We start from the raw sequence: 21,815 nt of genomic DNA, 5'->3' as shown, positions 1-21,815 counted from the left end.
TTTCTCTCACTTCCCATGGAGTCTGACCAAGTTAGAGGCCAAGTGAGATGAAATCCCGGAGCCTCTGGCACAGTCTCAGAGAACTCTGGCTGGAATGCTCTAAATTCCAGCAGAGCCTGGCTGGGTTAAAATAAATGGTACAAGCAACCTGGGGATGGGGGGGGGGATGGGGAGTGGGGAGGGGCATAGTGAGAAGCTGGTGGGCTGGAGGATCCCCATCCCTGAGCTAGAACTTTGAGATTGGGCGGCATTAATACCAACACTGGTATTTCATTAGCCAGGCAGTCAGTCCTGAATGAGTGCCTGGAGATCATCATGACATGGATGAGAGATAATAAATTGAGTTTGAACCCAGACATGATGGAAATCGTGCTGGTTGGAAGCTGGAGGTCTTGGGAGCTGAGAATTTATTTGTTATTAATTGTGTCCAATTGTGCACTGTTGAAACGGGTACCTCAGCATACTCCTGGATCCATTGCTTCTGCTTAATCAACAGGTGTCAGTGGTAGGTAGCTGGAAATGCTTTCCGTTGGTTACACCGAATACAATGGCTGTGCACCCCCTCCTAGACAGTAAGGATCTTGTAAAAAGTTATCCATGCCTTTGGAACTTCAAAGACTGTTGCAATGCACTCTACATGGGGCTGCCCTTGGAGGCTGTTGAGGAGCTGGAGTTATTGCAGAATGCCACAGCTGCCTGTTGCCAGACAAAGGCAGATGGGAATGTATACAGCCAGTATTGCATGAGGTACGCTCCATGCAAGTGAGCTCTCAGGCCCAATTCAGTGTACTGGTATGGAACTTGAAAGATCTTCTAGGCTTGGGATCAGCATATCTCAAAGTATGAGTCCACCTATCTGCTAAGATCATTAGGGGCTTTGTTCTAGGTTCACCATGTTCAGGAGATAAGATTGGCTGTGGTACAAAACTGAGCCAATTTTGTGGAAACAGCCTCCCTCAGAAGGCTTATCTGTTTCCTTTAGTTTAAGAAATTGTGTAAGGCCTGTTTTACTAAGGCTTTAGGCTAGCGTGGAAAATAGGCTGCAGTGATCTAAGCACGAGGCTGACTTTTTCCTGCAGTTTTGTTCATGTTGACTTCTTTTCAAGGTTGTGTTGTGTTGTGTGTGTGTGGGGGGTTGCTTTTTAAAAAATGTATTTCCTGTGTCTGATGAGTATTAGTTGCCTTGAGTAAAACTGGGAGGGCAGCATGCAAATATTTTAAATAAATGCGTTTGTTTGTTTGTTTGTAAATCCATTGCATATTGAACCAACAAACATGAAAGCTGCCTTCATTTTTTCAACTGTAGGACATGGAGATCAGTGCAGAGGAACTTGAATATATTCTCACTGCTGTACTGAAAAAATGTAAGTGCCATCGAGGCCATAGCCCCTCTTGCCCGATTCACCAGTGATGTCTTATTCCCCCCCCCCCAAGACCCCCAGCCACCTCTATGAAAACTACTCCCACCAGTGAAAAAACCTGTGATGTCACTGATGGTAGTGTGAAGCTTGACTGGGGACCCTGCAACCCTGAAGCAGCCTGGATCACTGCTTTACCACCACTAATGTCAGTGGTAAACAGGGCCGGCTCTACCATTAGTCAGGCGGTTGACTCAGGCAGCAAATGCTAAGAGGTGGCAAAAGGTTATGGAGGAGAGACATGTTTGCCACATGGCCTGTTCCACACCCCCTAAGCTAGCCTGCTGCCTTCAGGTGTGATGTCCCATCGTCTGAGTTGAACAAAGATGTTCTGTCTTGAAGAAAGGCCTTTTTACATGGAATGGGAGGGGGTGTCATCTTGTTCTTCGCCTCAGGCAGCTAAATGTCTTGGGCGGCCCTGGCGGTAAAGCAGCAATAAGGTCAGGGTGGCCTGGATGGGAAGGCGGCTTTAGCCTCCTTCACTCAGCAATCCCCACAAGGGAGCAACCCCTGAATGTGTGCATGGATGTATGAGTGTCTGTGCGTCTGTGTGCCCCTGGCATCCCCAGCAGACCCCCGATGTGGCTGTCAGGGTTGTGCACCCCTGCCATATTATAATGCAAGTGTGATGGGCAATCCTGTACCCAAACATATTAAGCAAAAGTACTTGGATTTATGCTGAATTACAGCCCAGTCCCATGCATTGTTACTTGGAAGTAAGTCTGGCTGAGTTCAGTGGGGCTTGAGTGAATGAGCCTAGGTTTTCAGCCTTAGTCCTAACACATCAAGATAAAGACAGATGTAGTGTTTAAAGAAAAGTAACTGCTTTCTCCTTCGAGCATTTGCATAGCAGAAGTACAATCTAGCAAATGAAAGGATGCATCGGCTGTCAGTCTTGTCTCTCCCCCCATGCTTCAGACAGACTACTCATCTCTCTCTCTCTCTCTCTCTCTCTCTCTCTCTCTCTCTCTTGTTAAACACAAGAATGCTTATCCATGTCTTGTGTTCATCATTCATCCGTTTTCTTTTCTTTTATCCTTTTTTTTTAATAGAGCATTTTAAAAACAGTTGCATAACTGGGAATTGTGGGGGAGGAGAAGTATTTGCCCAGAAAACTTTTGTTATTGGGCAGTTTAAAAATACAATAAATAAGTTAGTAAGGGAGTAATCCTATGCATGTTTAGACAGAAAAAGTCATATAACTCCCAGCATTCCCTAGCCAGCGTAGCTGGCTGGAGAATGCTGGGAGTTGTAGGACTTCTGTCTGTCTAAACATGCATAAGATTGCTCCCTAATGACAGAATGGACATTAGGCCTCACCCCAGCTGTTGCTGCAAGTGTCCAGACCTTGATGCTAGTGAGGAAAAGGTCTTGGAGTGAATGCAGCGAGAGCATAACCAAACTGTCTGTAATGCCCTACCAATGTTTTGCCTGTTTTTATCTTCACTGGCACTAAACTAGCTGAAATCCAAGTACCAAGTAGTCTGCCTCAACAGGTGTGTTTGCCCCCCTGGCAGTTCATGCAAAGTAGTGGCAGAATGGGGACGAAAGTAACTTTTCCCAGTGTAATTCAGGAACGTGCTTCACATTAAGGACAGGCAATGGCACTTAACTCTAAGGAGTAGTCCTGTGGAAGTTATTGCTCAAAGAAATAGCGCAGTACAGCTTACATGACGATGAATACCTCTGGTGCTAATTTTCTGTGTGACACTCTGTGGCATTCCTACCTATTTACCAGTGAGAATACTTTGTCAATACGGCCTTTCCAACAGAGGCAACACCTTCCACCACACACAGTAATGTTGCCACCAGGACCTTTACCTCAGGTCCAACACCTTTACTTCGTGAGATGTGAGGACACACTGGCTTTTATTCTGACCTATATTATTGTCTTTATTACTTTATTATTTTGTAGCCACAAACAGTAGGCGTAGGATTTTATAAAACAAATAAATGTTTATTATCAACAGCATTAAGAAGTTAAACAGTAAATAAGTCACTTTGAAAGTTTATATATATATATATTCTCCTCTCCCACACATGCACACTTAATAGCCACTTTAATCCTATAGACACAAATCCTAGTCACTATCTATCTCTTCACAAGCCCTATCCAAAACTGTGGCCTATCCATTCCCCATCTAAACTACGCAAGCACAGCTCCCAGTTTATATCACACACTTTCACACCACCACCCCACTCACTTAGCCACATCTCACATATGCAAATACATCATATCTCCTGTCACTCATATCACTCTCACTCTAGATCTACTTACCAGAAAAAACAGAATCATAACATTAATACACATATATAAACCCAGATTCATAACGTATACACACATAACATTACACACACTAGACAGGAAGAACATGAGACAGGCAAGAATAAAAGTATGACATACAAATCTATGGTGCGACCACACTTGGAATACTGTGTACAGTTCTGGTCACCACACCTAAAAAATGATATTGTAGAGCTGGAAAAAGTGCAGAAAAGGGCAACTAAAATGATCAAGGGGCAGGAGCATCTCCCCTAGAGAGAAGGTTCCAACAGCTGGGATTGTTTAGCTTGGAAAAAAGGAGGGTAAAGGGAGACAGGATAGAGGTGTAGAAAATTATGCATGGTGTGGAGAATGTGTATAGGGAGACATTTTTCTCCCTCTCTCAAAATACTAGAACCCGGGATCATCCCATGAAGCTGATTGGTGGGAGATTCAGGTCACGTAAAAGGAAGTACTTCTTCACACAGCGCAGAGTTAAACTATGGAATTTGCTACCACAGGATGCAGTGATGGCCACCAATTTGGATGGCTTTAAAAGGGGGTTAGACAAATTCCTGGAGGAAAAGGCTATCAATGGCTAGTAGTCTTGATGGCTATGTGCTACTTCCAGTACCAGAGGCAGTGAGCCTATGTACACCAGTTGCTGGGGAACATGGGTGGGAGGGTGCTGTTGCGCTCATGTCCTGCTTGTGAGTCCTTGGTCAACAGCTGGCTGGCCACTGTGTGAACAGAATTCTGGACTAGTTGGACCCCTGGTCGGATCCAGCTCTTCTTAGGTTCATATGACTTGTACAACTGTAACATTTCCATTTGACATCACCACCAAAACACAGTCCTGCCACACATTCTAGAGTTTGAGGGAGCCTTATAGGGGCATCCAGACCAGCCTTCTGCTTCATGCTTTGCAAATGAACCATGTAGAGACAGAGTCGGCACAAACATTAAGAGAGGAATCCACCGTGTGGCTGTTTAGCTTTTAGCTTTGGGGTGGTGGTAGGGACAGTGAATTAATTTTGATATGTCATGGTGATGTTTCTCTTGCAGCAAACAACATCAAATTCAAGAAAATAAGTCTTCTTTCATGCAGAAATATTATTTCCCTAATGGATGTATCCTTTAAAATACAGTATGAAAATTTCCTTGCAGGGAGGTCATACAAACTATCTTGACAAGACTTTGCTGTCCAAATAATAAAAGAAGTGTCCGGTGTTAATTAGGGATGGGTGAGAAATTAGCTCTGCCTAGTTTTTTAAACAGATTTATGCAATCTGTACCTCTCAGAACTGAATGTGAAAATGGATGCAATTTGTGATCAGAAATCTGTACATTTCTGGGCTTGTGATGCATTCCACAAATGCAGAAAAATGCAGCTGACAACATGCACCCATTTGAAATATGCACAAAAAACTGCATTTCTAAAACATGCTTTAGTCAACAGGGGCTTGCATCAGTTAATACAGCCATTCTTGTGTCCATTTGAAAAATGCACAGAAAAATATGCACAGATTTTTTTCCATTAAAAAAAAAAATCCACAACCAGCATGGAACATGTGCAGAGGTGGGAAAAGGAGGAAGTATGTGCAAAAGGAATGGAGAGATCTGCCCGTTCCTCATGTTAATATGCATCAGAGGAAGATTAATCTGGAAATACCACTTAAATTCTAAGAACCTTTCGGCTTTCATGATAAAAAAAAGAAAAGAAATGAAGCAAAAAATAAGAACCATTTGCAGACCATCTGTGAAAGTATCTTCAAGGAGTTTGAAAGCAATGGGCTCCATCCAAAGTTGTATGACGAAATTTCCACTCAGCCAACAGGGTTTTCCCTTCTACTCCTTCCCCCTGCAATCCTTCATACCCCTCCACATCTCCTCTGGAGGGTCCCCCAATTCTCTGGAGCAGATTTGTGGGGGCTGCAGGGTGGAGGGTAACCCGTTCTGCCAGTGGTGTCCGTTTTACTGGTGGCTGGACATGGTTGGATACAACCCTTTGTGAATCCAGATCTAGCCAAAATGTTTGGCACTACAGTGATCAAATTGCCATTCTGTTGTGTAATTGTGTTTACAAGTAGGATTGATTACTTACTTAAATGATGTGATAGTAAACAATGGGTTTGATCGAGCTTAATCGTTCTGCCTGCGTAATGGATACTGCTGGTGGAATGGGACTTCCCTGTCTTCTCCTCCTCTCTGCAGCCTCCCCTATCACCATGTGCCATCCAAATCTGCTCCATAGGGCTGGGGGACCCTTTGGGACAGATTTGGAAGGGGAGGGGAAGGGGCTTGCAGGGTGGAGGAGAGGACAGGGAAGTCTCACTCTGCTGGCAGAATGATGCAGTTAAATCCATCCCCAAATTGAGAAGGAGAGGAAGAGGAGGAGATGTAGGGTTGCTGCTTTAGGTGGCAGCTACACATACACCTCTAATTTTGGCCTGGGAGCCATTGTGCCACAGCACAAAAGTCCAGCACCACCTTCATTCCTTCTCCCCAACATGGCTCAGTTGTGCTTTAGCAGGGATGTGTTCATAGTAGAGCACAATTAGCACGATGAGGGCCGGTCTAGCAGTGGCCTATTATGCCCAATTGTGTTGGCCATTCATTGATCCTAGACCTGGGAGTAGGAGGGGCTTGTGGCAAGTGAGGGCACAGCAGGATGATTGTACATCACTACCCATGTACCGTGGTGGCTTAGTGGTTAAGATGCTGAACTGCAGACCGGAGGGTCGGCAGGAGAGCAGTTTGAGACCTGAGTGCCGCGTGACAGAGTGAGCTCCCATCTTCAGTCCCAGCTCCTGCCAACCTAGCAGTTCAAAAGCAAGAAATCGCAAGTAGATAAATAGGTACCACTTCAGTGGGAAAGGTAACAGCGTTCCGTGCACCTGGGTGTTCAGTCATGCTGGCCACATGACCACGGAAGCGTCTTCGGACAGCGCTGGCTCTTCAGCTTAAAAATGGAGATGAGCGCCACCCCCTAGAGTCGGACACGACTGGCTAGGGACACCTTTACCTTTTACCCATGTATGTATAGAATGTCACTTTAGGTGCTGTGGCAAAATGGCACTACAGCAGTTAATGCTTACTCCATAAGATCAGCATATTGGTTAGATAGGTTTAACTGCATAAATAAATTAATTCATGAAATGATACACTTAGGCTGATATGGCATTTCACACAAAGCACTATTTTCCTTAATGTGAACTGCACCAGTCCAGTGGAAATGGAAAACTGGAATTCAGTGAGTTCAAAATTTTCTGGGACAAGCTGAAGAAGTGGATTGTAAGTTAATGTATAATGATCTTAAGTTATATCAATTGTTTTGTTAGGCGTTTTTGGAAGCAAATAGAGAGCAGCAGTTTTTAAGAACTGTAACATTTTGATTTAATACACATGTTCTCAAAAATAATTATTTCTAGGAAACATTCTTTGTTTTCTATAGTACAAACCACAATAGTTTACAAGAAATGTTAACAGCATTTTTACTAGAGTTTTTTTTTTTAAACTGTTCTTGAGATAATGAATGTCAGAAATGTTCCTTAGAACAAGGCCAAGCAAAATAAATCTTGTACATAATACATTGCTATTGGTACAGGCAAGAAACTGCTGATTTATGATTCTTGATGTGTGACTAAGTTTCCATGGCTTGTGTCTGATTCTTATCTCCTCCAGTCATCAACAAATGGAATTTGAAATGTCCTGTCAGAATGCACAGGCAAATGAAGCCCAAATGTAAAAGAGCAATTACATGTATGTCTTCTCAGAATTCCAAATATAATTAAGCTACCCATGAACCTGCCTGCTTCCATGCAGGGGTCACAAATAGTTTTCTCTTGATGGATCAGTATTTTTTTCCTTTTGTTCATTTGTTACATTTATAATATCCCTCCTTTCTTCCAAGGAGCCCAAGATGGAGTACATAATCCTCTCCTCTCCATTTTATCCTCACAATAATCCTGTGGGTAGGTTAGGCTGAGAGTCAGTGACTGGCCCAAAGTCATCCAGTGAGCTCTATGGCAGAGAGGAGACTAGAACACAGATCTTCCCAAACCTAGTCCAACACTCTAACCACTACACCACACTGGCTCAAGGCATTTGGCAAATCCAGAAATCACATTCCTATTCTACTCCTGTTGATTGTATAATATGCCAGCTGTTAACCACCAGTACCATCCTTTTGCCCCAGATTCAATTAAATCACTGGTGTTTAGCACTGAGTCTTTGACTAAGAGCAGAAGCAACCTGAATTGGTCCACTTTTAGTCTTATAGCTTATAAAATGTTGCACTTTCCTTAATTTAAAAAAGATGGGACAGTGGTTGCAAAGCTCGGGTGTGGCCCTGAAGGATGATGACGTCATGTAAAGGACCTGCAAACTACCACGAGGAAGCAATCACAAGTGCACAATAAAAGCCTCGTATAGAAAGGCTGTTTGTGCAATTCTCACTGAAGCAAGTAGAAATTTTCCATCTCTACAAGGAACAGCGGATCTGGGAATCTCTTTGTTGTGTCCTAGGAATCATGAAGCCATTCCTACATGATGCCATGACAATTCTGGGTTTGCTACTGAACATACATTCAACTGCGAGCCACAGCCAAACCTGTCTTAATGAGCATATGATATGTGTGTTTCTTTCTACTTACTGATCAGGTGTTACATTTACAAGTGGACACGAAATAAAGCTGTCCCCAAGCTGGTGCTGACAGATGTTTCAGACTACAATTCCCATCAGCCCCAGCCAACAAGGTTAATGGTCGGTTGTGCCCACTATCCCAGGTTTTTTTAGATTGAAGAAAGTACAATATTTTTCTGAATGGTGTTATATTTATAGCGTGTAATTGTGCAATTCTGCTGTGCCAGAGCACCATCTAGTAGCTATATAATGAAACATACAGAAAGGCAGAGAAAGGAAACCCCCAGAAAAAAGTACATGTAAAGAAGCTGATCTTAATCCCTCAAAGAATCTGGAAGCAGAAGCTCTGGTAAAGGTGCAGGATAAAAGTCTTCTGTAGAAATGCCCAAAGACAAATGAGCATCCAGCATTAATCCAGTGCAAAGTAGTTCAGAGTTTCTTGCATGATTTTGCAAAACCACCCCTTCTGAAGAAAATCACCTATCAAATGAGAATATCTTAATTCAATGCTTTAATTTCATAGAATCGTAGAATAGTAGAGTTGGAAGGGGCCTGTAAGACCATTGAGTCCAACCCCCTGCTCAGTGCAGGAATCCAAGTCAGAGCATCCCTGACAGATGGCTGTCCAGCCTCATGGGCTTCCTGTAACTTGAGCCCATTATTCCATGTCCTGCACTCTGGGATGATCGAGAAGAAATCCTGGCTTTCCTCCCTGTGACACCTTTCAAGTACTTGAAGAGCGCTATCATATCTCCCATCAGTCTTCTCAAGGCTAAACATGCCCAGTTCTTTCAGTCTCTCCTCATAGGGCTTTGTTTCCAGTCCCCTGATCATCTTCGTCACCCTCCTCTGAACCCTCTCCAGTTTGTCTGCATCCTTCTTCAAGTGCGGTGCCCAGAACTGGACACAGTACTCCGGATGAGGCCTCACCAGTGCTGAATAGATGGGAACTAGTACTTCCTGGGATTTGGAAGCTATGCTTCTATTAATGCAGCCCAAAGTAGCATTTGCCTTTTTTGCAGCCACATTACATTGTTGGCTCATATTCAGCTTGTGATCTACAACAATTCCAAGATCCTTCTCACTTGTAGTCTTGTTGGGCCAAGTATCGCCCATCTTGTAACTGTGCATTTGGTTTCTTTTTCCTAGGTACAGAAGTTGGCATTTATCCCTATAAATTTCATTCTGTTGTTTTCTGCCCAGCGCTCCAGCCTATCAAGATCACTTTGAATTCTGTTTCTGTCTTCCGGGGTATTAGCTATCCCACCCAATTTTGTGTCATCTGCAGATTTGACCAGCATTCCCTGCACCTCCTCCTCCAAGTCATGAGATGCACTAACTACCAGTGCGGTCTACATTGTAGGTCAGCCTTTCCCAGCATGGCACCCTCCAGATGCTTGGGTATACAATTCCCATAATCCCCAGCTAGCATGGCCAGTGGTCAATGATTATGGGAGTCATAGTCCAAAACATCTGGAGAGCACCAAGTTGAGGAAGGCTGCTGTAGATGGAAACAGTCACTGGCATTAGCGTCTGCACAGTGCTGGTTGCAAATGTGGTTCTGGGGCATCTTATGCCATGTTATGGCATCTCCAAAAAGATGTGGCGTCTCACACATAAAACAACGCCACCAAATCCCTTAAATGTGAACATCCTCATGCATCCCAATCCAAGTTCATGTGGACAAAATAGCATTTGGACTGGAAGCACATACATACATATACGGTAACAATTTATTTATTTATTTATTTATTTAATATATTTATAGCCCACCTCTCTGCTTTTTTTTTTTCCAAAGCCTTCTCGGCAGCTTACAGAAATCATATCAAAAACAATAAAAATGAAGCTTAAAATATAAAATCCAATCAAAAATGATAATAACATAGAACGGTGGGGGGAAGCAACCAACCATTAAAGACCATTAAAAGCCATTCCTGCAGTCAATATAGTCTGAGGTGCATTGGCCAGTTTCAAGGAAAAGTAGATCCCAGAGAGGAACCAAGAAAATAAATTTCATTCTCCATTGACATATTTTGCTGATTGATAAAAGCACACAAATGATGTGACAACTGCTCTTTCTCTGGCGCCTTTCTTTCAGGCCCATGTCTCATGCAGGTAGTGTTTCAGCGGCAGACCTCTTGCCAGGAAGAACAAAGAAGACATGTTGTCTTCTTGGCTGCGTCTGCTTCAGCCAGCAGGACAGAGAGTGTCGGTGCCTACAAAGTGTTGCCAGATTACCAGTGTGGCGTACTTATCCTAGAGCCTCAAAATTCTTGTGTTTTGCTCAGAACATTCACAGCAGGGGTAGTGGTAGTGGGGTACTGAGAGGAAATCTAGCTTTGCTTTCATCTTGGGCCCCCTCATTTTTTTTTGGTCTGGCAGCAATAACCCTGGGCATTTCAGCAGCCCCTTCTTATTTATTTATTTAAAATATTTATATACCACTCCACATCAGAAGATTTTGGAGTGGTGAACAACAAAGATAAAAGAATAAAACACCAGGTTAAAACAGTTAAAACATTTTTTAAAAAGACAAATTCCAATAAGGTCGAATTTAATAAACCACGGCTGGTCACGCAAGGAAGGCCTCTCGAAATAACAATGTCTTCAAGAGGCGCCAGAAGGAACCCAACGTTGGCGCCTGCCTGACCTCCAAAGGCAGGGAATTGCACAGGAAGGGGGCCACCACACTGAAGGCTCTTTTCCTGGTGGACACCAACTGGGCCATGCAATGCATGTGTGTTTATTATTTGCTGACCTGCCTACATATTTTTTTCTTTTGTGGTTTAGGGTATCTACCTTCATTTTGATTCTGATCAGTCTGGCACCATGTCTTCCTATGAACTCCGTCTTGCTTTGAAAGCAGCAGGTATGAATTCTCTCAAGCGATGGCCTTGGCAGTAGATGTCCCTCGGTGGCTGCTGAAAGCAGCACATCATAGGAGGCAGGGAGAGCAGCTGGAACAGGGGCACCTGCAAGGAATCCAGGAGATTGAGCAGCAACAGCTTTTCAAGATTGCCCTCACTATGATCTTACTGGATCATCAACATCTTTTCTTTGGTTAAAAGCAACCACACAGGCCCAAGTTGGATTTGGGCTATGGCATAGGAGAGGGAAGTTAAGCTTTCCCCCATGCTACTTATACAATGGAACCCTCCCCTGCCCACCCCAAAACTGCTATTTATGAGTGCAAGCCACTTTGAGTGCCAGTTTTCTTAGTAGAAAGGTGGGGTACAAATCAAATCAATCAATCAATAAACCATGGCGAAGTTACTACCCTTCCCTAGCTAATAGCAGCTCTGGGGGTGTAATTTCCACCACCGAAATGGTTCGGGAGGGAAAGGGTTAAACCTGTGCCTCCCTCTGCACAGTTACTCTGATCTGTGGCCTGCAGCTGCCTTAAGCTCAATAAAAAGTCTCATCATCACGGATCTCCCATGTCATGCCTAATTTGTCCCTCAGAGCCATTCCCTTAACTGCTGGACTCCTAGCAGCTCACCAGCAGCCCTTTTCCAGCCCGGACCCACTTCCAGCTTGGGGCAAATGGGTGATCCAGCTCATTTGAAATGAAATGAAGCTGCCCGTTTTACAAATCAAGCCTTGTTGTGGCTTGGTGTGACATACATACTGGACTGGAGTAATCTGCTTGCCTCAAGCAGGGAAATGAAAGACATCATTCATCCTGAGCTTGGATTGCCAACCAAGCAGGGAAAATGGCTTCTTCTTTTTTTTGCTTTTGGGTCAGTTGCCAGAAAAGCAAGAGGCTAGTCCAGTTTCCCACACCCCCTCAGCCATTTTTATATGTCATTTTTAGCTGTATATTTTATCCGAGTAGGCAGGTTTTGTGCTATGCTCCACACTTAGCCCCCCAAAACCGCTTGGCTCTACCCTCATGCCCCACCCAATTCAGCTGGCATAACTTTCTGTTGCCAGTCCTAGCAATGATGGGCTTTTCTACATGAGGCTGTTAATCTGCTGTATCTGCTTAAGGTTTCATTGCAGAATTGAGATCTGATCACTACACAAATAGTGTTTCCTTTCCTGCATTTCTGCTACATAACCTCTAGGTGGCACTGTGGTATAGTGGAATAGTGCAAGTACAGAAGTGGAAATCATGTTTTCTTTCGCTTTTACAAAGAAATACCATGTTATCCCTGTAAAAAAAAAAAATACTCATGGGAAGTGTTCTTAAGACACAGAAGCAAAACTGGAGCAGGGACCCGTAAACAACCAGGAGTTGGGAATGATGAGTGCACGATAAATGCCTTGTGTAGAAAAGCTCTATATGAAGAAGTTTTATTAGGCATATAATGAAAAACCAGGAATCGGAAAAAGCACATTGCAGACTGCTGTTGAAGTAAGGCCAGCTGACCCCCCTTTCCCCCCTTGTGCAAAGTTTGCAAAGTGGTGCAAAGTTTGGAAGTCCTATACTGATGATTTTGCCACTTCAGAGTGACAAAACCTCAACTATGAATTAATCTGACAGTATAGGCAGGACTTTTCCTACTCTTCCTTTGCACAATCCAAATTCCTTCCTCCAAATAATGTATGTATATTATATGGTAGACTCCAGCAATTCATGGAATGAGAATTGCCAGATGTACAAACTGGGTTTAGAAAAGGCAGAGGAACTAGAGACCAAATTGCCAATATCCGCTGGATAATGGAGAAAGCCAGGGAGTTTTAGAAAAACATCTATTTCTGTTTTAATGACTATTCTAAAGCCTTTGACTGTGTGGATCATAACAAATTGTGGCAAGTTCTTGGTGGTATGGGGATACCAAGTCATCTTGTCTGCCTCCTGAGGAATCTGTATAACGACCAAGTAGCAACGGTAAGAACAGACCACGGAACAACGGACTGGTTTAAGATTGGGAAAGGAGTACGGCAGGGTTGTATACTCTCACCCTACCTATTCAACCTGTACGCAGAACACATCCTGCAACATGCTGGGCTTGATGAAGCCAAGGCTGGAGTTAAAACTGCTGGAAGAAACATTAACAATCTCCGATATGCAGATGATACCACTTTGATGGCTAAAAGAAAGGAGGAGCTGAGGAACCTCATGACGAAGGTGAAAGAAGAAAGTGCAAAAGCTGGGTTGCAGTTAAACCTCAAAAAACCAAGATTATGGCAACCAGTTTGATTGATACCTGGCAAATAGAGGGAGAAAACGTGGAGGCAGTGACAGACTTTGTCTTTCTAGGTGCAAAGATTACTGCAGACGCTGACTGCAGCCAGGAAATCAGAAGACGTTTACTTCTTGGGAGGACAGCAATGACAAATCTTGATCAAATAGTGAAGAGCAGAGACATCACACTGACAACAAAGATCCGCATAGTTCAAGCAATGGTATTCCCCGTAGTAACCTATGGCTGCGAGAGCTGGACCATAAGGAAGGCTGAGCGAAGGAAGATAGATGCTTTTGAACTGTGGTGCTGGAGGAAAATTCTGAGAATGCCTTGGTCTGCAAGAAGATCAAACCAGTCCATCCTCCAGGAAATAAAGCCAGACTGCTCACTTGAGGGAAGGATATTAAAGGCAAAACTGAAGTCCTTTGGCCACATAATGAGAAGACAGGATACACTGGAGAAGATGCTGATGCTAGAGAAAGTGGAAGTAGGGGTGCACGAAAGTCCCTTACGTGTCCTCGAAGCTTTTCGTGGTGGGAGGGAGGCGCTTCGCTGCTCCCCCCGCGAAGTTCAGGCTGGGGGGGGAGACTTCCCACCTCGCCCGGCCGAAATTCAGGCCGGGGAGGAGGCGCCTCGCCTCGCCTGGCCGCGAACTAAAAAGTTAAAAAAAAACAAACACGCCCCCGTGATAGGCTATGTGACGATTAATGTAGCCTATCACGGCTAGATCTACAAAGTCAGCCATGATAGGCTACGTAAATCGTCACGTAGCCTATCACGGGTGACTAAAAAAAAAAAGTGCGTACGCAAATGGCGGCCCCCATAGGGAGCCGCCATTCGTGTTCCTTATTTGGTCGCTGTAGTCTACGTAAATCTTTACGTAGACTACGGCGAAAATAAGGGCAACGCAAATAGCGTTGCCCTTATTTTCGCTGTAGTCTACGTAAAGATTTACGTAGACTACAGCGACCAAATAAGGAACGGGAATGGCGGCTCCCTATGGGGGCCGCCATTATCCGTACACACTTTTTTTTTTTTTAAGTCACCCGTGATAGGCTACGTGACGATTTACGTAGCCTATCACGGCTGACTTTGCAGATCTAGCCGTGATAGGCTACGTTAATCGTCACGTAGCCTATCACGGGGGCGTTTTTTTCTTTTTTCTTTTATTGGAATGGCGGCGGCGGCAGCCGGTCGAAAGACCGGCTGCCGCTCCTGCCCCGGACGAAGACCCGCCAAACCGCCGGCCAGACCCGCCGCCGGGAGGGACATTCACCAAAGGTAAGTCCCGTCCCGGGGGGGGGGGTGCGGGGGGGCGGAGAATTTCTCCCTGAAACTTGTTCGGGGGGCCGAACACGTTGGCGCTCGGCCCCCCGAAGTTTCGGGGAGAAATTCTCCGCCAACCCTAAGTGGAAGGCCAAAGGAAGAGGGGCCGACCAAGGGCAAGGTGGATGGATGATATTCTAGAGGTGACGGACTCGACCTTGGGGGAGCTGGGGGTGGCAACGGCCGACAGGAGGCTCTGGTGTGGGCTGGTCCATGAAGTCACGAAGAGTCGGAAGCGACTGACCGAATAAACAACAACACATGCATATATAATAGAGCTGGCTGCTTAATACTTTATGCTTTCAAGAATCAGGATTTCAATGGGAATTCTGGCCACAACTGGCTGGCCAAGAGCAGGGATGAAAGGGATATGATTAGGGATACTAAGGTACTTGTTGAATGAATAATAATAATGATATAGGTGAAAGTCTGCTTTGAGGAGGGAGTGATGCCATCAGCCCTCAAGGAGGCAGTGATAAGACTGCTCTTAAAGAAGCCCTCCTTGGATCCGCAGGTCCTGAACAACTTTTGCCCAATTTCGAATCTGCCATTTTTGAGCAAGGTGATTGAGTGGGTAGTGGCAATGCAGTTGAAGGCATACTTTGAAGAAGCCGATTATCTAGATTCATTTCAATCAGGCTTCAAGCCTGGGGATGGGACAGAAACGGCCTTGGTTGCCTTGGTGGATGATATGAGGAAGGCTTTGGATAGGGGTGAATGCTCCTTCCTTGTTCTCCTCGACCTCTCAGCAGCTTTTGATACCGTTGACCACGGTATCCTCCTGGACCACCTGGAGGGGTTGGGCATTGGAGACACCGTATTACGGTGGTTCCGGTCCTTCCTCTCCGGCAGGTATCAGAAGGTAGCACTGGGAGAGGAGGTGTTGGATCCGTGGCCGCTCACATGTGGGGTGCCACAGGGTTCCATCCTCTCCCTGATGCTATTTTGCATCTATGTGAAGCTGCTGGGGGCTATCATCAGGAGGTTTGGGGTGCGGTATCATCAGTATGTGGATGAGACGCAGCTCTACCTCTCATTCAAATCTTCACCAGGGTTGGCTGTAGAATCCCTGTCCAAATGTCTGGAGATGGTGAGTGGCTGGATGGGGAGGAATAAGCTGAAGCTGAACCCTGACAAGACCGAGGTACTTTTGGTGGGAGACAAGAGGAGGTTGGGGATGTTGACCTGGTGTTGCATGGGGTACAGCTATCCTTGAAAGACCAGGTCCACAGCTTGGGGGTCATTTTAGACTCCCAGCTGTCCATGGAAGCTCAGGTGTCAGCTGTGAGCCGGACAGCACTGTACCAACTCCATCTGATACGGCGGCTGTGCCCCTACCTTCCCTACCATCTGCTCCCATCGGTAGTACATGCCCTGGTCTCTTCTCATCTAGACTACTGTAGTGCGCTGTACGTGGGGTTACCCTTGAAGATGGTTCAGAAGCTGCAGCTGGTGCAGAATGCGGCGGCTTGCCTGATTAAAGGCAGCCACCAGCGTGATCACATTACTCCAGTGCTGAAGGAGTTGCACTGGTTACCAGTTGTTTTCTGGGCCAAATTCAAGGTGTTGGTTTTGACCTTTAAAACCCTACATGGTTCCGGCCCAGCCTATCTCAAGGAGTGCCTCCAGCAACACCAGACAGGCCGCTCAACAAGATCAGCCTCAGATGGCCTTCTCTCTGTCCCATCAGCCAGGACAGCTAGGCTGGTGAGGACTAGGAAGAGGGCCTTCTCTGTGGTAGCCCCCACTCTGTGGAACTCCCTCCCTAGGGAAATCTGCCATGCACCCTCTTTAATGAGCTTCCGCCACACATTAAAAACGTGGTTGTTCAGGCAGGCATTTGGGGTGGGTTAGGGTATTTTTAGAAATAGGATGTTTAAATGTGAAATTTTATTGTTTTAAACTGTTGTATTGTTGTACATTGCCCAGAGTGGCCAGGTGGGCCACTCAGGTCAGATGGGCGATTAAGAAATTTAATAAATAAATTAATAAAATAATAAAATAAAATAAAATAAAATATAGGGAACAAAGGGGAATAAAACGAGCATTGAGATCACATTCCAGATTACATTCCCCTCACTGAAGATTTCACCAAATACTGATCCAATCCATTATCTGCAATAAAGAGGGCTAGAAGCTTACTTTACAAAATGAAACCAAAGTTCTCAGGATGGCAGATCTTCTACAAATCCCACAACCTATATGTAATGTTTTAAAATTGCTGGCTGGGTGACTGGCAATTTCAGTAAATTATTAAACAGAAATGCTTTCTCTTTCTTTAAGGGTTTCAGATCAATAATTACCTGCTGCAGCTGATTGTGCTTAGATACTCCGATGATCAGTACCAGATAGAATTTGATGACTTCTTAAACTGCCTCATTCGCCTAGAAAATGCAAGCAGTAAGTATTCTTCCATGGTATCTTTATTAGTTCTCTTTATGAGCCTTTTCATTCCCGTTCATTATTAGGTGATCCTTGTCATTCTTAACTGCTTTGCCTTTGCTTATCATTTGCTGCTGTAGCAGTTCATCTTCTATAAAAGAGTCCATAGTTCTGGGATATTAGTTAGAAACCATGTTTACCTTTAGTGTCCTGACAATATGATACACATGGCTGTGTCTGTCTCCTTTACTGAGCAACTATGATGTATGTCATTATTGCAGTTGGTGACAGAAATTTGATGAATCCTAACATTTACCTGTCATTGTTAAGATTTGAGGAGTCCTAGTGGGAGATGTTAGAAAATGTTGACATTTACCAGTAAACCTCAAAGCCAAAACAATGCCTTCAGTAAATGTCCAAATGTCACCTTCATTCCTGTCATTTACTGGTCAGGGACATTTATTGTGTCATGTCAAAGACAAAAAAAATTCTGACATTGCCCATTGGGATTCCTAAAATCTTACCTGTAAGTCTTAACATTCACCATGTTTCTGACATTTACTGAAATACAGTTTTGCTTTTGAGCCATATTAGTATCAAAGAAATTGAGCTAATATCTATCTATGTTATTATAATTGTTCTTTCAGGAGTGTTCCAAGCATTAAGTGTGAAAAACAGGGACTTCATTAATCTGAATATCAGCGAGGTAAGCACCCTAAGAGCATAAAATACATATATACGTAATTAAAAAGTCTGCAGGGAATAAATATTTGGGTATAGGCTTCTCAATTTGATGTCTCATTTTTCAGTTCTCTTTTAGCTCTTCTGCTTTCCTCAATTCAGTATCTATGGGACATAGTTTGTTACCAACATTAACGAGTGAAACTAATTGAAGGGTCTCCTCTGGGTAATTGAAAGATTTCCAGTAGGTAATTACTTGACCTGAAAAAATCTGGCCAAGCCTATGACTCTTACTGTTTAAATCAGGGCAACCTGATGCCCTCCAGGTGTTTTGGAGTACAACTCCCATCAGCCCCAGCATCATGGCCAATGGTCAGGGATACTGGGAGTTGTAGTTCAAAACATCTGGAGGGTGCTGGGGTGCCTACCCCTGGTTTATATAGCTTAGGGCACAATCCTATGCATGTGTGAGACAGAAAAAAGCCCTACAACTCCCTGTTTGGGGCATGCTCGGAATTGTAGGACTTTTTCTGTCTAAACATGCATAGGATTGTGCCCGTAATGCCAAATGAGTGACAGAATGTAGGGAGGGCTCATATCCTTTCAGACCAGAAATAATTATATAGTTGTTTTGCCATAGCTAAGGAGCCAACATCTACTCTAGAGGAAATCAGCACTGTATCAGTGTTATGGGAGTTGCAGATCTGAAATCAAGTTGTTGTTTTGAAACAAAGAGTCCTATGATGCCTTATCATAAAGGAGGCCCATGAAAACCTTACACCACAGTAAATATGCTACATTCCTGATCTACTGTGCCATAGATAGCAGGCAGGCAGTGAATGATAAGACTCTGACTGCACCTTGAATTAGCATTTTCCCATGGTCTATAACAGGAGGCGGATTGTGCCTTATAACATCCTTGTTATCACATCCTGGTCCTACCTAATATAACTGGGGTGCCAAAATAATCATCAATACTTCTGCTCCAGGTCATTCATTATTTCTAATGTTCTGTCAAGGTTCTGAGCTGACAAGCCCTTTGTGCTTCCTTTACTTTCCTACTCCAAATGAAGGCACACTTTGAGATCACAGTGCCCAGCACCAGGCAATTCACATAACAGTAGTCACCAAGTCAGAATATGAAGGGGCTGCAGTCTTGGCCCTAGAATGCTAACAAATTGGAGTTATGAGCAGTTACATTTGGTCTTTCTCTCTTTTATTAGTTTATCAACCTGGCCATGAACATCTGAAGACATCCAATCTGGTTTTCAGCCGGCCCCTCAAATCAAGTTTGGAGTCTTTCCCATCATCACTGAAAATGACATGGAACTCTTTTTCTTATTCATGCTGATACCAGCACTATAAAGAATATGTGTTTTTTAAAACCCCAAATATACATAAATACTTTGGGTTGGATCCGGGATCTGTCTTTTGCATGAGGAAGAAACCTTCTCTGAGAGGAAAGGCTCAGCTCGCAGAAAGTCCTTCCACCTGATTTGGGGGGAATCCCCCTCCCCCACACACCATAGCTAACCCCACTCAGTAGGGTCTCCTGATTCATTGTGTAGTATTTTCAGGGGGCTGGAGGGACTCCTCTGGGAAGGAAGTGGTGGGGAAGCCCATTTCCACCAGTGCAGTCGATCCAGTGCACATCTGGATCCAACCCTTAACCTGTGTGATTGTATACTGCACGGTACATATATATACTGGAATGAAGTACTGTTTACAGCATGTCACATCACAGCCCTAAGCAATCCCTACCTTTTATGAAACATGATTATTTCAACTCCCAGTAAACTTGCCACACAGATGAATGGCTTCCATTAAGTGTCCTCATTTTGTTTTGCTTACATTTGTGCAGATGTTTAAAAGAAACATGAAACCCAATGGGCTGGGGACCGGCCCATAAATACTGTTACACTATTAGAGGTTAGAGGCTGGTAGATTCTGATGCTGGTGGAGCGGAGAAGGAGGCCACACAAACCAAGTCAATTATTTCGGCGTTTGACCCGCTCCCCTACACACCAAAGTTGTGGTCTCTTCAGGCAAGCTGAGTGCTCTTGACCAATCACCAGAAACGCTTTAATCCCATATGGTTCGTCCTTCTCTTCACACAAGTCATAGAGCAGGGGTGTTGAACTCAGGCCCACGGGCCAAATTGGACCCTCTGGGGTTTCCCAGTTAGCCATAATCCATTCCCTTGGACCAACCTCATTTCCCCCAACCACCAATCGTCTGACGTTTCTGTGTGCGTGTGTGTCTTTTCCCCATTCGGAAAGGCTGGAATGTCTTTCCTAAGGCTTGATTACTAGCTCTAAGCTAAAGCATTCTGGTATTTGGGGTATTTTGCCCACCCCACCACTGAAATGCAGCACTGGAGAGCTTCTCCAAAATGGAATTTCGCCCTTGACACCTCTGGCATAGAGGTAGAACTAGAAATGAGTCCTTAACTCCTGATTTATGAGGCCCTTAAACGTCTCATCGTACACAGGTGGAGAGGCTGAGCTCATCTGCTCTGACTTGTCCTTGCAGGCCCAGGAGGCTCTGCTGTTCCTTTTTCTAAACACATCTGGAGATTGTGCATCAGGAGCTTCCATCTGGCTTCACTCGATGCATTGTGCTCTCTGTGAAGAAGCACATAACAAAGCAGCCAAGTACAGCCCTTGGCTCTTGCTACACCAGCCTAAAAGCCTGCATTTAAAATGGGGCTTCCTGCTTCCGTTGTAAATGCAGGATCACGACGACTCCCTTTTTCACTCGCTTCCTCTCCCCCCTCCTTCCCATATTATCTTTCATTGATCTAGTTCCTCTTCTTGCCGCTTTTCCTCTTTTCATGGAGGGAACACAACAGGGTAATTTGATAGCTCATTGTCTGCAATCTATGTAAAAACGGAGCAAAGGGCATTTAGTGCAGGAGACGCTTTGAATGATCACGGCGTCATGTAAAGAGCCCGCAAACTTCCGGGAATGAGCAAACTCAATCGCAGAATAAAAGCTCAGTGTGAAGGAGTCCCTTCTAACTCCATAGGTTGGATCCAGTATTTGCCTTCCATGGGCAGAGGGATTCTGTCCATCGAAGGTGCCTCTGCCCAACTTTGGGGGATCCCCCCACACCACAGCTCAGCCCATTCAGCAGGGTCCCCCGACTCTCTGTGCAACTAGCATTTTCAGGGTTTGTCTGAGGAGGAAGAGGTGGGAAGTCCTCTGCTAGTCACATTGCACAGACCTAAATCTGGTCCCAATCACCTTGCTATAGAATCATGGAATAGTAGGGTTGGAAGGGGCCTACAAGGCCATCGAGTCCAACCCCCTGCTCAATGCTGGAATCCAAGTCAGAGCATCCCTGACAGATGGCTGTCCAGCCTTGTCTTGAATGCCTCCAGTGTGAGAGAGCCCACCACCTCCCTAGGTAATTGGTTCCATTGTCGTGTTGCTCTAACAGTCAGGAAGTTTTTCCTGATGTTCAGCCGGAATCTGGCTTCCTGTAACTTGAGCCCATTATTCCGTGTCCTGCATTCTGGGATGATGGAGAAGAGATCCTGGCCTTCCTCTCTGTGACAACCTTTCAAGGACTCGAAGAGCGCTATCCTATCTCCCCTCAGTCTTCTCTTCTCAAGGCTAACATGATTCAGGTGGAGTGGATGTTGAACACAGTCATCCAGGTTGTCCTGGAATACATCAAGACTGGGAATCAAAGATCATTTGCACATTAAAGCTGTAGAAACAATAAATGATCTCCCATCCAATTTGGGATTCCAAGCCCTCCTTCCTAACATTCTGTTTTTATTTTCCTAGCAACAGAAAAGGCCCTATATAGTAGCGTCTCCCTTCTGTCACTCAAACCCACTCCTTTCATGAGTCCCATAAAGACCAAGAAATATATGGTAGGAAGGAAAACCCATCTGCTCTTTAAAAAAACCAGTTTTCTAAAGACCTATCAGGATTATTAAAAGCCAAATCTTTATTTT

The 21,815-nt window shown here is 44.6% G+C and overlaps 1 protein-coding gene across 1 annotated transcript in view; it reads left to right on the top strand.

Moving 5' to 3' along the window:
• The window catches only part of CAPN9 (calpain 9), a 52,796-nt gene extending 33,117 nt beyond the window's left edge, over positions 1-19,679 (top strand). Inside the window, exons 14-20 of the mRNA XM_084828108.1 lie at positions 1,307-1,364; positions 4,747-4,811; positions 6,907-6,975; positions 11,117-11,195; positions 17,068-17,184; positions 17,814-17,872; positions 19,071-19,679. Coding sequence (XP_084684234.1) covers positions 1,307-1,364; positions 4,747-4,811; positions 6,907-6,975; positions 11,117-11,195; positions 17,068-17,184; positions 17,814-17,872; positions 19,071-19,097 — 474 coding nt within the window. The 3' untranslated portion in view covers positions 19,098-19,679. The remainder of the gene's footprint in view (positions 1-1,306; positions 1,365-4,746; positions 4,812-6,906; positions 6,976-11,116; positions 11,196-17,067; positions 17,185-17,813; positions 17,873-19,070) is intronic.
• The last annotated feature ends 2,136 nt before the right edge of the window (positions 19,680-21,815 follow it).

The sequence above is a fragment of the Heloderma suspectum genome, chromosome 1 (assembly GCF_057233095.1).
Source record: "Heloderma suspectum isolate Gila_16-S chromosome 1, 16-S_ref, whole genome shotgun sequence".
NCBI classification, from domain to species: domain Eukaryota; kingdom Metazoa; phylum Chordata; class Lepidosauria; order Squamata; family Helodermatidae; genus Heloderma; species Heloderma suspectum.
The sequence above is the reverse complement of the archived record's forward strand: the minus strand, read 5'-3'. Positions and strand labels throughout refer to the sequence as shown.